The 16,584-nt window shown below is 35.7% G+C and overlaps 1 protein-coding gene across 1 annotated transcript in view; it reads right to left on the reverse strand.

Annotated features, from left to right (window-relative positions):
* The window catches only part of UBR3 (ubiquitin protein ligase E3 component n-recognin 3), a 230,724-nt gene that overhangs the window by 185,530 nt on the left and 28,610 nt on the right, over positions 1-16,584 (reverse strand). Inside the window, exons 3-5 of the mRNA XM_040644068.1 lie at positions 15,365-15,523; positions 9,451-9,594; positions 8,865-8,914 (exon numbers count right to left, since the gene is read on the reverse strand). Coding sequence (XP_040500002.1) covers positions 8,865-8,914; positions 9,451-9,594; positions 15,365-15,523 — 353 coding nt within the window. The remainder of the gene's footprint in view (positions 1-8,864; positions 8,915-9,450; positions 9,595-15,364; positions 15,524-16,584) is intronic.

Consider the following 16,584-nt stretch of genomic DNA (forward strand, 5'->3'; position numbering starts at 1 on the left):
TGGTTAAAATAATACTCAAAGGCTGTTAATACAGAATATACAAAGCTAAAAGGAATATTTAACATATCAGATTATAAAAATAAAATCCAAAGAAGATCTTGAAGACTAGAACAATAAAATGAAACAAAGATTTAAGTAAGTCACTATAATCTGAGATTATTTACTTTAAATCAACTTTACAAGTACAAAGCAGAGAGGGACCTCTAGCTTGCCAACTGTCCAGTGCTGGTGGGGCGGGAGGGTCAAAACCTAGGCATTTCATTTTTGACCACTGGGTTCCTGCCAATGGTCTAGCATAGATGCTAAAAGGCTAACAAAAATATTGGACCTTAACAAACAGTATGCTTATCAAAAGGTAGCCCATGAATCAAATCACACACTTAAAAGGGAGTGAATAGATGAAAAAGGCATGTACAGCAGCAAATAGTAAAGAACTAAAGCTAAGTATTTAACGAGGTATCTTAAGAAAGTAAAAATAAAAATCTTTCGGGGGCACCTGGGTGGCTCAGTCAGTTAAGCATCTGCCTTCGGCTCAGTCATGATCTCAGGGTCCTGGGATCAGCCCCGAATAGGGCTCCCTGCTCAGTGGGGAGCCTGCTTCTCCCTCTGGTCTGCCCCTCCCCGCTGTGCATGCACACACTCTCTCTCTCTCAAATAAATAAATCTTTTTAAAAAATTCTTTCTAAAGGAAAAAATAAGAAATGCATGAAAATTACAATATTTAAACACAGTATGGAGAACATCCTAACACTTAGAGGTATCAAACAAAAGAACAAGTTGCCTGAGAAATTAGGTAAATTCCCTATCATTGGAACTGTTTATGAAAAGGCTTACCAACTGTCAGGAATGTTGTAAAATCAATTCCTGCACTGGAAAAGCAATACATTAGACATTTCTAAAGCCCTCCCACCAAAAGTTTCTATGATTCCCTACCCCACTCTTAACCATTAATGTAATTTATGATTAGAATTAAACCTACCTCCAAAAATAAAACTAATTTTTTCTTTTACCTATTAATTTATGAAAAGCAACCCTCTTTCAATGTCAATGATCCTGCTTTTGCTGCATTTTGATAAATTAATTTTAATTGTTCATCTGGATTCTGTCTTGAATAAAGGCAAGAGTACTGAAAGCATATTTACATAGTAACTTACTTTAAGTATTTGTCAATTACCTTAAAGTATGCAGAAAAAAAAGACTAGAAGTAAACAAGCAAAATCAATAAACAATGATTATCTCTGGATTGTACAGCTGAAGGTAAATGTTTTCTTTTTTTTTTCTATTTTTTAATTTTTGCACAATGGACATCCATACTTTTACAGTTTCACAGAGGAAAAAGTGTCTTAAACGTCTTCATTTGTATTAACAGCTAAGTACATAAACGTCACAGAAACTAATGATCTGGTCACTGCACACAGATAAATGGACACTGCTATGGTAGTGGCCACAGTGAATATAATCTTAAAAAGTTATCTTGATTTAAAAGATCCTATTTTCTCTGACAAACTCTCTAATTAGACCCATGTACATATAATACTAGAGATAATTTTCTTTTAAACTGAATTATCTGATGGTTATAAATAAATCTAAACAAAAAATTAATATAAATGTAAACTTAAAAATACTTCATAAAGTTAAATGTGCATATTTTCTTTTCTGTTCTATACAACACAAACAACATTTTCTACTCCTATTTCATATGAGCTATACAAAAAAAGAATAAGAAGTAGTAGTATCAAGAATGTCATGTGTATAAATAGCACTGCTGAGTACATAATGTTCTAGGAACCGCAGGGACAAATTTCTGACACAACTTGTATGAATAAAATTAAGTAGACTGCAATATGTACCCTCATTCAATAAAACTCTTCCCAAATAGAAATCTTCCTGCTATTATAGTTTCAAATCTGTTTCTTCGTTTTTAAAACAAAGTGGTAAGAGCAGATTACCTCTAGGGTCTCTCCAAGTCTAAATTCTTTCAACATTTTTTAACTGTTACAATCACTTCTCTATAGTAGTAATTAAGATGTCACTGTCCCCTTCTCATCCTGTCTTTTTATATAAATTGTTAAAATTACAAGAATGAAATCATGAAAACAGTTTGCTCAATAATCCCATGGTCCTGGAGGGTAAGGTTGTAGAAACTCCAAGCTTGAAACATATCCAGGTCTTCATTAAATTTCAAATATAAATACTAAAAGCAAACATACCATTTTGCCTATAGTTGTAGGGAAAAAAATCAATGTAGCTTTAAAAGCTTTACTGAAGTTTAAATGGCATAAATAGGTATTTGTTCAAGAACATGTGTATCTAGGTACTCTTCTGTCATACTCTATCTTATACCTGCATCAACTTTCTCCTTTACAGAGTTAAAAAGAGTCCTTTACAGAGTGAAAAACAGTTCACAAAGGTAAAGATCAACTGTAAAAAAAAATATCTTGCAATCTTAAATGTAAGCTTTCATTTTCTTGATCTATAATAGTAACTACTACACTTTAGAAAAACTCTAATTTTAATTAAAACCCTACAACAGCCATTTCTGATTGCAGTGTTATTTCGTTGTCATGTGACAGTTTTCCCAACAAAAAAATATCACTGAATAGATGGAAAAATCTATAATCAATTGTTGGTATGTTAGTTACGTATAATCACTAGTCATTATTTTGGATAGCAAGTGAATCCAGGGAAAACAATGGCAAAGTCACATCTTGGTTATGGAAGTTTTGAAATGTGTTGACAAATTCTTTGACACTCTTCCTTCTAGAGGTGGGATCTATGTCCCCTCCCACTGAATCTGAGCCCACCCTGACAACTCCCAACTAATAAAATGCAGTTGGAAGCAACACTATGTAACTTCCAAGGCCAGCTCAGAAAAGGGCTTCTGCTCTCCATTGCTCAATCTGGGAGAAGCCAGTAATGATGGAACAACTTGAGACCACCACTCTGGAGAAGCCACCTGTAGGCACTCTGGCCAAAAGCCAGCTGAGCTCCCTGTGGACAGTAAGCAATCAACAACCTGTCTCGTCGGTAAGCTACCTTAGCTCTCCACTTCAGCTGGGACTTAGAGGACTGCAATGGCAGCCAACAACTAATTAGAACTGCATGAGGGAACCCAAGTGAGAAATGCCCAGCTGCGGGTCCCAAATTCCTGAGTCATAAAATTGTGAGAAAAAAAAGGTAATTTTAGGCCACAAAGTTTAGGACAAATGTGTTGCACAGCAATAGTGATAAAACAGTAGTTTATCCACTTTACAGAAGGAACTCTAAAACCAACTAGAAAAGGGACCTAGTGTCCACTTCCAACTCTACCATAAACTAGTAAATGAAATTCGTTAGCTTGAGTGAACCTGTTATTTCCATGGAATTCAGCTTCTTCATCTGCAAGTTAGGCAAAATGAACTTCAAGGTCTCTTTTAGCTCTAGCATTAGTAATTTTTATAACCTTCAAATTGCTTCCTCCTGATTCTCATTTTTGTTTTTGTTGTATTATATGATTCTTCTATTTCTAACTCAAGATTTGAAAATGTGTTCAGAACCAAAAAGCAAGGGTGCCTGGGTGGCTTAGTCCGTTAGGCATCTGCCTTCGGCTCAGGTCATGATCCCAGGGTCCTGGGATGGAGCCCAGCCTCAGGCTCCCTGCTCAGCGGAGAGCCTGCTTCTCCCTCTCCCTCTGGTCCTCCCCCCAACCACCCCACCACCCCACCCCTGCCCGTGAGGGCGCGTGCTCGCACGCTATCTCAAATAAATAAATAAAATCTTAAAAAAGAAAAAGGACCAAAAAGCAAAGACCTTGTGGTACACAAATCAATAAAACATAAGTGAATATATTTTTATATAAAAAATTATGATCACATCGAGTCCCACATCAGGCTCCTTGCTCAGTGGGGAGCCTGCTTCTTCCTCTGCCTGCCGCTCCCTTGCTTGTGCACTTGCGCTCTCTCTCTCTCTCTCTCTGACAAATAAATAAAATCTTTAAAAAACATATATGTATGATCACACTCTTAAAATAGAAAATTTTCTGACTTTATCTCTAAAACCCTCTACGACTGGCCCTAGGTAATGGTCTTATTTTTATACTTTTCCATACTTTTCATTTTAAATATGTGTGTGATTTTATAATCAGAAAGAAATACAATCTATTAGAATTTAAGATATGCATACTCTGTGACCTAGCAATTCCACCTCTTAGAGAACTACTTGCACATCTGCACAAAAAGAAATGTAAGCACTGTATCTCATCAATAAAAAACTACAAATTAAGGAAATGATTGGATAAACTGTAGTTTACTTCATATTTCAGAATACTATATAGCAAATGGAAAGAAAAGAGTACTGACAAAGATGAATCCGCACAGTACATTATGGAGTAAATAAAAGGACACAAAATGGCATAACATTTTTATTTATTCACAAACACACACACAATACATTTCTATAAACACATAGTTATTTAACTCCACAGAAGAGGGTCTGTCAAGGACATCCAAACTATTAACTGTAGTTACCCAGAGAAGAGCTGGTATTAGGAAGGGTAGAAGGGGACTTTTATTTTATCTGAATTGCCTGGGAAAACAACTACAATGTATTTGTGCATTACTTAGGTAATATTTCAATTAAATTTTTAAAAATGAACTTCATTGTTTTAAAACATGTTTTAGTAAACTATTTCCTCTGGAAAGATGAGTAGCAATGTGTATAACATGACCCACAATTGCTCAAAAATTCAAATATTTGAATCACTCCTCACATTAAGTACTAGGACAAAAACATTTATCAAGAGTCTAATCTGTGTCTAATCTGTGGTAGGTACTTTATATGTTATCCCATTTAATCCTGACAGAATTCTCATCATTTTTCCAAGAGAAAATGGATGTTCAGAAGTTAAACAACCTGGCAAAAAACAAAGCAATACTATGAGACAAAATTCAAACTGAGATCTGCCTAACTCTAAAGCTCAAGTTTCTCTTAAAGAAAAACTAAAGTAGGGGTGCCTGGGTGGCTCAGTCAGTTAAGCATCTGCCTTCGGCTCAGGTGTCCTGGGATTGGGCCCCATGTCACACCCCATGTCGAGCCCCCTGCTCCGTGGGGAGCCTGCTTCTCCCTTTTCTTCTGCCCCCCTAACTCGTGATCTCTCTCTCACACTCTCTTGCTCTAAGTAAAATCTTAAAAAACAAAAACAAAAAAAACTAAAATAGATATCCCTTCAATCCACTTCTAAACAACTCTACTTCAAATTCTTAAGTTTTCAAATGCCCAAATGACCCCATTTTTATCCCAACTAGAAAACATAATATATAAACTATAAAAAGTACTTTTAAATAGATTAAATTTTTAATTATAAAATAGGATTTAAAAATTAAAGAGTCTAGGGGCACCTGGGTGGCAGAGTTGTTAAGCATCTGCCTTCGGCTCAGGGCAGGACCCCAGAGTCCTGGGATCGAGCCCCACATCAGGCTCCTCCCCTAGGAGCCTGCTTCTTCCTCTCCCACTCGCCCTGCTTGCGTTCCCTCTCTCGCTGGCTATCTCTATCTCTGTCAAATAAATAAATAAAATCTTTAAAAATAAATAAATAAATAAAAATAAAAATTAAAGAGTCTAAACTACTTTTAAATATTTAAGTTAAATATGTATCACATGTTCTAACAATAATTCTCAGCTACTCTCAAAAAATTATGTATTTTGAGGACAGATGAAGTATTTTGAACTTCTCACCATCAAGAAGTTTTTAAGATGATAGTCACACTGGGACATAATCATAATTAAGAAACAAATTATTATATAAAACATACACAAAAGATGCTGAAACAAAGAATCCAAGAGGAATGAACAGAAGGAACAGAAGAAAAAACCTAAGAAGGACAAATTAGAAGCAATGGTAATGAACAAAGAAAAGCCATATTTCAAATCCTCTGATATCCATACAGAAATTACTTCTCTCCCCAACACACACAAAAGGATTTCCTTCTAGGAGTGCTTGAGTGCTTCAGTCACTTAAGTGTCCAACTCTTAGTTTCAGCTCAGGTCATAAGCTCAGGGTCATGAGATCGAACCCCACATCAGGCTCTGCACTCAGCATGGTCTGCTCGAAATTCTCTCTCCCACTCCCTCTATCCCCTCCCCATCTGTACACTAAATAAATAAATAAAATCTTTTTTTTTTTTAACAGATTTCCTTCTAGCACCCTACCATAAAATCCATGGCAATTTAAAAGGTAATCTGGAGAGTTTACGTCAAGACAAAATGACTGTTAGTTCTTTCCTAGACAGAGGAGAAAGTATCTATGTTGCAGATCAGCTTTCTACATGCCCAGAAATCAGATTCAATTCATGAAAATAAAGTAGAATTGTTATCACAGCTATTAGATGCATAATGCTAGGTAAACTAAAATAATATGAAGGTTTTAACCTACCATATAAACAACCATAACAATAGATTTTTATTGTTCTAGATAACATCAAGATGTTTAGATTATCTTTAAAAAATGTCCTGTAACATCACTAAACCATTTCATTATGAAATCATTTTCTAAAGTTACCATTGACAATAGACACAAGGCTCCTTTCCTGTCTGGCTGTCTTTAAACAAGAATCTGCTCATGTACCCACTCGTACTCAATTTCTAAGTATTCCCAGATCTCACCTTTTGAGAGGCCACTCTGCCTCCCCACAAAATGCCCTTAAAGAAAGCAGAATAGGGGCTCCTGGGTGGCTCAATCAGTTAAGTGACCCACTCTTGATTTTGGCTCAGGTCATGATCTCAGGGTAGTGAGATCAAGCCCTGCATTGGGCTCTGCGCTGGGCATGGGGCCTGGGTAAGATTCATTCTTCCTCTCCCTCTATTCCCGTCCCCCCAGCTCACTCGCTCTTTCTCTCCCTCTCTGTCTTAAAAAAAAAGAAATAATAAAGCAGAATAAGTTATTAAAAACCATGTGTCTAGGGATGCCTGGGTGACTCAGTCAGTTAAGCATTCAACTCTTGATTTCGGCTCAGGTCATGATCTCACGGTCATGAGATCAAGCCCCGGGTCAGGCTCAGTGCTTGGTGTGGAATCTGCTTGAGATTCTCTCTCTCCCTCCGCCCCTCCCCCTGCTCTCTCTCTCTCAAAATAAATACATAAAATCTTAAAAAAAAAATGTTTAGGGGCACCCAGGTGGCCCAGTTAAGTGTGCAGCTCTTGATTCTGGCTCAGGTCATGATCTCAGGGTCCTGGGATCAAGCCCCATATCAGGCTCCATACTCAGCGGGGAGTCTGCTTGAGGATTCTCTACCCCTCCCTAGCCCCCCCCCACTAATTCGTGTATGCTTGTACACGCGCACTCTCTCCCTCTCTAAAATAAATACATAAATCTTAAAAAAATAAAATAAAACCACAGGTCTATTTTATTTAATCCTTCCTTCTTTGACATATGAAGAATTAGTATTCTTACCTCCATCACTCCCCTCCCCTAGTTTCAAACTGGAATTAATACTATTTTAGTTGAAATAATGGATAATGTTTATACGTATTTTTTAAAGTCTGTTTTTTTTGAAAGTCTATTTTAAATACCACTAAGTTTTTCCCATTTGTCATTATAGCGACATTGTTTGTAACTCTTTGAAGTTAAAAAAAAAGCAAAAGTTTTAGCTAACCATTTACAGTATTTTTAAATGATTTTAAATAATTTAATTTTTTAAATGATTTTATTTTATATAACAGACACATATTTACTGTTTACAATATGCCAGGCACTACTGCTCTAAGTGCCTTCATATATGAACTCATTCAATCATCATAATAACCCCAGGCAATAATATTATTATTATTACTTCCATTTTACAGAAGAGGAAATTTAGGCATGGAGAAGTTAAGACACTTGCCCAAAATCACACTACTAATTGGTACAGGAGCCAGTTTCAAACTCAGGCACTCTAATTCCAGAGTCAAACTTGTAAACAGCATATGAAACTTCCTCTCCAATTTGTTGAAAACTCTTTAAAACTGTTTGTCCAAAAAGAGACTCCAGAAAATGTTGCATTTTGTGGGAGCTTTTTTAAAGGGGAAAAATACTACTAGGAAGTTTAAATTATAAGGCATTAAATCAATTACAAGATGTCAGTAACAGAAATCATATTTTCAAAAAAAGGATATTTTGCTTAGTTCATGTGATACTATCAAATCAAAACGGGTTTTCAAAGAAAAAAGCTACATTTAAAAAGTATGTCTAAAAGTGACACAATTTGGTTTTTAAATTTTTAATCATTAAATTTAACAAAAAAACATGAAATTTACATTTCATAAGCATCAAGATTATATACAAGTATTTGTAAACAAGCAATTCTCCCTTATAAATTGTACACTAATAAAATATAGAAGTGCTATAAAGGATTTATCAGAAATATTTAATAAACACTACTATTTGGTTAATAAATATTATAAAAGTTGAAATTTCAAACTGACAGTCTATTTCTTTTTTAAATTAGGTACAACATATAAGGTGTAATTTATTATGAGATTACAAAAGCAGTTACTCTTTATATTCTTTTAATACATTGTTCCAGACTTAGCTAAATTTTTCAAAACAATTTCATTGTATATATGACAATTTGGGTCAACTTGGGGATAGCTTCCTAGGAAAGATCTCTATCTTTTTCTATCTCCCATTTCTAATCTCTATCTCTTTCTATCTCCCATTTCTAAATTGTGAAGAAAGAGGTCAATTATAAAGAAGAAGTAAAAATCTGGTAACTGCAATCTTGGCTAAGTTATTCCATCCAGGCTTCAGTGTCCTTGTCTACAAAATGAGGAATTTAAACTAGACAATATCCACAAATCTGTATAGTTCTAAACCTTTTTAAATTCTATTTTCAAAAAGTTTTAACTCTCACCTCATCTGAAGAATCAAGTTGTCCAAATGTTCCTGCTGCACCGGCAAAACCTTTGGAAAGGAAAAAAAGTTTCTTTCATAACTGTTATATATTGCCTTACTTTTAAATTATTCTGAGACATAAACAAAAAGCCAAGTTTTATTACCTTAAGACAACTCATCCTAACAGATATCTTGGCAGAGTTCAACGTTTATCTTTAACAAATTTGGGTCTAATATATTTATACTTCAAAGGAAATCTCTAGTGAAAATCCAGATTTAATCATCACAAATGATGTTCCAGAAGGATCTCTTCCTTCTTAGTTTTAAACCATGGTTTATTAAAATACTGAGTTACTAAAATTTTGGGCTACTCCTAAATAGCAATGTTTTTCATGAGTTAGAAATAGAACCTTAATAAACTAACCAAATTCCATTTAAGAAAAATGCATTCTCTCCTTTGGCCAATCTGTTCTTTCTTGCTTCTACATTTTTACTACTTTCCTTAAAAAAAATGACACATTATTTAAAGTTCTTCAGTAATAAGTCAAGTTTGAGGGACTTTTTAATATAGAAAAGTTATCACTGTTCCAATTAAATAGACAAACCTTGAACTGCCAGAGTGCTAGTGCCAGCTGATGGCTCCTGTACACCATATACAAGTTTATCCTCAGGATAGGTAAGTCCAGAGCTCTTCAAAGCTATAAGGTACTTTTCATGACTTTTCTTTGCACAAGCATTTTCTCCAAGACCTAATATTTAAAACGAATTTAAAATCAGAAAAAATATTCCATTCAAAATATAAAATAAAGCAATCTCAGTATTTTTTATATTTATACACACACACACACACACACACACACACATATATAAAATAGCTAAATATTCTAATGGCAGGAGAACCCTAGAATGAATATAAAACAGTTTCAGACAATACTGCAGAGCATGTTTATAATGAATAATAAAATCTACTAGATAACTGAATATTTAAAATATGCCAGAGATTATATGCAAGTCACAAGAGATGCCAAGATTAATGAGGGTATGTTTTCTGCCTTCAAGGAACTTGAAAACTCATGGTAGAGAAAGGTAAATAATACAGTAAGTGACAACTGGGTAGCAGACTTACACCATTTGGTTTGACGATCTATGCTCTCATAATACTGTGCAGCTAGACTTACACAAAGCAAAATACTTAGGGAAGGCTTCCTGGACAAAATAATGCCTGAGTGGAATTTTCAAATATTATAACTGAGATTACTCTTAATTCCTGCTTTATCAAACTTTTCCATCATATTTAAAGAATTAAAAATATAATTTCTATAGAAATATCAGTAAAAACTAATTTATTCCAAAAAATATTGAAAAGCCTAGGTTCTAGAATTACACAGTCCTAGGGGCGCCTGGGTGGCGCAGTCATTAAGCGTCTGCCTTTGGTTCAGGGCGTGATCCCAGCGTTCTGGGATCAAGCCCCACATCAGGCTTCTCTGCTAGGAACCTGCTTCTTCCTCTCCCACTCCCCCTGCTTGTATTCCCTCTCTTGCTGGCTGTCTCTCTCTGTCAAATAAATAAATAAAATCTTTAAAAAAAAAAAATTACACAATCCTAGAACTTTTGTTTTAGCACTGCAGCTTACTAATTATCACCAATTTTTGTTTTGTTTTTGAATATATTTATGGAGAATGGAATGATAGTAAAAGAAACTTTACCATTTATTATGAGAATTCTTTAAAAGTAAAAAATTATTCTGTCTGAAGGCCAAATTACCATGGCATTTGATACCTCCTAGGCAAATTACGTATCTTAAATTAAGGTTTCAAGCTCTCTGGTTATAAAAATAAGTGAACTTCTTTAATATTTGTTGAACTTTTCTGTATTTCCTCTCTTTGCTAGCCTAATAATTGCAAAAGAACAGTTTGTTTTTTAAATACCTGTCTCTCTGGGCTAGTTTAAAACAACGACGACAACACTCTAGCACTTACTAAACAGTAAGGAATTTATCCACCCTTCAATTCAAGTCCAATATTAAAAAGTTACACTTAGTTTAAAAAAAATTACACTTAGTTTATAAAGAACAAAGACCTTCTAAGCATCCTATATAAGAAACGGCTACATGTCTTCTGAATAATAAAAGCCAAGTATTTATCTCAATCATGATAGATGAAATTTGTAATACTTGTCAAATAACAAAATATGTTTTACCAACCCTCACAATAAGCCTAAGAAAAATGAATGTATAATAATTTTTTTAAGAGGAGAGGTAGGGGCAGAGGGAGAGAAAGAATCTTAAGCAGGTTGCACACCCAGCACAGAGCCCGACACAGGGCTCAATCTCACGACCCTGAGATCATAAACTGAGCCAAAATCAAGAGTTGGACACTTAACTGACTGAGCCACCCAGGCACCCCTATAATTACTATTTTTAAAAGTAAAGAAATGCAGGGGCAGCTGGGTGGCTCAGTCAGTTAAGCGTCTGCCTTTGGCTCCGGTCGTGATCCCACAGTACTGGGATCAAGCCCCGTATGGGGCTTCCTTCTCAGTGGGGAGCCTGTTTCTCCTTCTCCCTCTGCCCCTCTCCCCTTCCCCTGCTTATGCTCTCCGCTATCTCTAATAAAATCTTTAAAAAAAAAATTAAAGAAATGGAGGCTTAAAAACATGGCTAGCCAGTGAATAAGCAACAGTAGACTATAAAGTTTAAACTTCTGAACCAAAATTTAATGTGATTTCCATCACTAAAAGTCAACCAAGAATTTGTTGTTTTGTTTTTATTTCAAGAAATAATTTAAAAGAAATTGTAGAAATAAAGGAAGACAATACCATAAATCATTCCTAAGGTAAATATTCTTACAATGATTAAGAACAACTTGCTTTCTTTCACAACAGTTGAGTTTCTAAATAAGGTTTGAAGAAATAACAAACAGGCCACCAGGTATAATTTGACCTTTCTCCAGCTTTGTCACCAAAATTAAAACACAAGCTACCATCATCTTTATCCCAGGCTGCACTGAGTTTTTCTGTTCTTGTCCCTTCCAATTTATCTTTGGCAAAATAGCAAGTCATCTTTTTAAAACACATATCTGATCATGTCACTCTTAAAATATTTCCATGACTTTCCAATACATTCAGGATAAGATATAAAATATCACATGGCCCATGAGAGCCATGGATCTAGCCTAATGTGGTAACCTTATTTGTGCCACTAACACCCCACATTCATTTCATTTCAATACTACACCTTTTCTTAGTCCCTTTTTAAAAAGTAAGCTCATTCTCACCCATAAGTATTTCAACATGGAATCTAGGAGGTGTCTAATTGTGACTGATATTCTTTATATTTATCCTGCTTGGGGTTCATTAAGCATCTTACGTCTATAAGTCAATGTTTTTCATCCAATTTGGGGAATTTTAGTGATGATTTTTTCGAACGTTTCTTTTCTGCCACATTCATACTCTCTTGTCCTCCTGGGATTCTAATTACAGGCATGTTAGATCATCTGATTCTGTCTAACAGGTAACTAAGGCTCTGTTATATTTTCTCTGTCCTTTAGATTGAATAATCTATTTTTTTTAAAGATTTTACTTATTTATTTGAGAGAGAGAGAGACAGCAGAAGCAGGGTGAGGGGCAGAGGGAGAAGGAGACTCCCCGCTGAGCATGGAGCCCAATGCGGGACTCAATCCCAGGACTCTGGGAACATGACCTGAGCCGAAGGCAGACGCTTAACCAACTGAGCCACCCAGGTGCCCCCAGATTGAATAACCTATTATCTGTCTTCAAATTCATTAAGTCTTTCTTCTACCCTCTCCAATCCATTGCTAAGCCCATCCAGTAAATTTTTTCAATTTAATTATTGCATTCAATGCTAATTTTCAGTTCTAGAATTTCCTTTATTGTTTTTATTTCTTTGATAAGATTCTTTATCTCTTCACTCATTAACATCAATATTTACTTTTAATTATTTGAACAGATCTTCCTTTAATTTCTTGAACATATTTATAATAGTTGCTTTTAAAATTTTTTTTTTTTTAAGAAAGGAAGAGTGGGGGCTGGACAGAGGGAGAGGGAGAAAGAGAATCTTAAGCATGCTCCATGCCCAGCATGGAGCCCAACACGGGGATCAATAGCACAATCCTAAGATCGTGACCTGAGCCAAAATCAAGAGCCGGACGTTCAACCAACTGAGCTACCCAGGTGCCCCTATAATAGTTGCTTTAATGTCTTTATCTGCTAAATCCAACATCTGGCCCATTTCAAGGTCAATTTCTATTGCCGGCCCTATCTCGTGGTTATAGGGCATAATTTCTTATTTTCCTGCATGTTTAGTAGTTTTTATTGTATGCTGGACATTCTAATGACACATTATAGAAGATTCTGGATTCTATTATCTTCCTTTGAAGAGTATTAATTTTAATTCTAGAAGACAGTTCAATTAACAGCCCAATCAACTAAAAACTCACAAACGTTTGGTAAAGGTTTGTAAAGGGCAGGTCTATAGGGGCACCTGGGTGGCTCAGTTGGTTAGGCATCCAGCTCTTGATTTTGGCTCAGGTCATGATCTCAGGATTGTGGGATTGAGCCCCATGTCAGGCTCCACACTGGGCATGGAGTCTGCTTGGGATTCTGTCTCTCTCTCTCCCTCTGCCCTTCCCTCTTGCCTTATTCTCTCTCTCTATCCCCCCAACTCTAAAAATAAAAAATAAAAAAAATAAGGGCAGGTCTGTAGAAACCCTAAGGTTCTCAAAAGGCCCTCTAAATTGACAGGAATAAGCTCTAAACTCTGAATCAACTAGATGCCTGTGGTATTAACAAGTTTTCTCCAGTCTGGTTGGGCTGAAACTCCAATGTCTCTGAAAACTGCTTAACCTCTTATATCTATATTCTGCTTTTAACCCCATAGCAGTCACTCTCTAATAGGCCTGAGGCAGTCTCACCCTGTACATGTATATCTCAGTCTTTGGCCAAGCACTTTCAGGGGTCCCCCATACATCTGCCCACTACCTCTTGGTATTCTACCCCAAAGATTCCAGTTTCCAACTGTTGCAGCTGTCCTAAACTGTGATCTCTACCTCCTTAGCTCAGGTGGGCCACCACACTGCTTCAATGCCAGCTTGTTGCACTGCAGTCAGGATGTTATCCCTAGACAGAGATTCAGAGCAATTGTGGGGTTCATCTGATGCTTTTCTTTTCTCTCAAAGATTTATAGTTTTGTATTGCCTTCTGTCCAGTGCCTAGTAACAGCTGCCTCACATTTTTTCCAGCTTTATGTTGTTTATGACATATGGGCTAGCCCAGCAGTTAAAAGCAGAAGTCTTCTACCTTGAATATAACCCCATCCCATTGCCACCCAACTCCCCTTACCCTCTAGCTAAAGGACTTTCTTTTTTTATTATTATGTTCAGTTAGCCGCTGTATAGTACATTATTAGTCTTCAATGTAGTGTTCAATGATTCATTAGTTACATATAACACCCAGTGCTCATCACAGCATGTGCCCTCCTTAATACCCATCACCCTGTTATCCCATCCCACCAACCCCTTCCCCCCTGAAACCCTCAGTTTGTTTCCCTCAAGATGTTAAATGACTTTCTCCCAACCATTAGGTTTTACTTTAAATATCACTCCGTCAGTGAAGCTTCCCCCATCTTCCCCATCAGTGAAATCAAATCTCCCTTTTATAAATTCTTGCCCTACCCTTTCATATCATTTACAAGTTTATAAATTACACAATTTTTTTGGTTTGGGAGTTGTATTAATGCCATCTCACTCACTAGACCTTAAGCTTTATAAGGGCAGGGATAGGATTACCTGGTTTACTACTTGCATTCCCTACCCCAAACTCTAGTACCTAGCCCAAAACCAAGCACATAAGTAGGTGCTTAATAAATATTTGCTGAAGAAACGTGAGATAAGACTTCTCTGAATAACATACGGTTCACAATACACATGAAAATTTCACCACTCTAAAGAAAACATAAACTTCAATTTTCAAAATATGTTGTTCAGGAGCCAGCAAAAATAATGCTATTTAAAGCACTTGTACTATAAAATTGAGCTAACCTGAAGAATTTTAAACTAAAGTGTTTTATATCAGTATATCATATACAAACATACTCAACAATTCCAAATTTTGTAACTTAAATTCTACATTATTATAAAATCCTATGCCATACAACCCAAAAGTATAAAATACCAAAAATGAAGACACAGAAGCAGTTTTGTTACTGTTTGGGGAAGGGGAGGTGGAGTAAGGTTATGAATATGTCACACCAAAACTTAGAGGAGACCTGGATTCTAGTGCTAACTCCAAAATAAGTTAGTTGTGAGGCCTTGAACTGGTCATTTAATTTTTCTGGGAGTCAGTTTCTTCATCCATAAAATAAGAAGTACTTTTAATAACATCCACCTTCCGCATTCTATGAAAAAAAATCTACATTTTACATTTAAGTTTGAAAATACACAATTTCTTATGATTACAGTGACATAAATAAATTTTAACTTTATTCTATTCTAATATTTTACATACCAGAAGTCAAATCTTTGTAGTTTTGTTGGTTTGTCAAAACCTGAGTAAGAACAGACCGCATTGCTCCTCCCATTTTAGTTAGATCTTCTAAAAAGGAAATTTGAGGTTCCAAAAGCTGAAGGACTTTGTTAAGGTCTTTTTCTGATGGTACATCAGCTGCTGAAAAAACATATAATTAACTTCCTTTAAAATATTTTGCTAAAAATAACAATATTTTATTCTTTTAAAATTACAGCAACTTGGGTAACAGTATTTTATAATCAAAAAATTAATATAAGAACTCTATTTAGAAGGCTGGCATTGGGGCGCCTGGGTGGCTCAGTCAGTTAAGCATCTGCCTGCAGCTCAGGTCATGATCCCAGAGTCCTGGGATTGAGCCCCACGTCCGGCTCCCTGCTCAGTGAGGAGTCTGCTTGTCCCTCTACCCCTGCCCCTCCACCCTGCTCATGTTCTCTCACTCACTTACTCTCTCTCAAATAAATAAAATCTTTCAAAAAAAAAAAAAAAAAAGGAAGAAGAAGAAGGCGGCAGTTATCCACCTAGCACCCAGCCTAGGGTAGACTTGCTCAGGAATTCAATCCTCTGAGAAAAAGTAGTTGAAGAAAAGAGACGACTTCTTAAGGTGTTAAGCACTTAATTTGGTTAAAACGCATTCAATTTGAGGGTCCTATATTTCCAGATATATAAATGTAAAAACAACATCATTTCAAATTTAGACAGTTTTTAAGAAAAAGTTAAAAATCACTTCCTAAAATAAAACAAGATAGAAATCAAATAATATTGAGAGTAGTGTAAGAATATTAGAACAAAATTATGTCAGCATTAAATTTAACCTGTGTAGCAAATAACCCATCCTCTATCATATTCTAAAAATATAGACTCATGTTAGTTGGAGGTCAAAGCAACTAAAATGAAAAATAATGGTTTTCATAAACATAAATGTTTTTTTCTAAAATAGCTTTTAAATACCAGAAAAGATATGCCTAGTAGAGCTGGAGGAAGAAAGAAGAAACTTGTACAGCAACTGAAAAAGAATATTTAAGAGGGAAAAAAAAGATTTTCAGAGAAACTGAGGTCCTGAAGAAATGAAAAATGAGATTGAGAGTTCAGACATAATTAGCTAAAAGGATGCATATAAGGGAGCTAATAGGGGGCCTGTGTGCCCAGGAAAGGGGACATCAATTTAATTCAACATTTATTCAGCATCTACTACATGACAG

The sequence above is a fragment of the Ursus maritimus genome, unplaced genomic scaffold, assembly GCF_017311325.1.
Source record: "Ursus maritimus isolate PB19 unplaced genomic scaffold, ASM1731132v1 scaffold_1, whole genome shotgun sequence".
Classification (NCBI taxonomy): domain Eukaryota; kingdom Metazoa; phylum Chordata; class Mammalia; order Carnivora; family Ursidae; genus Ursus; species Ursus maritimus.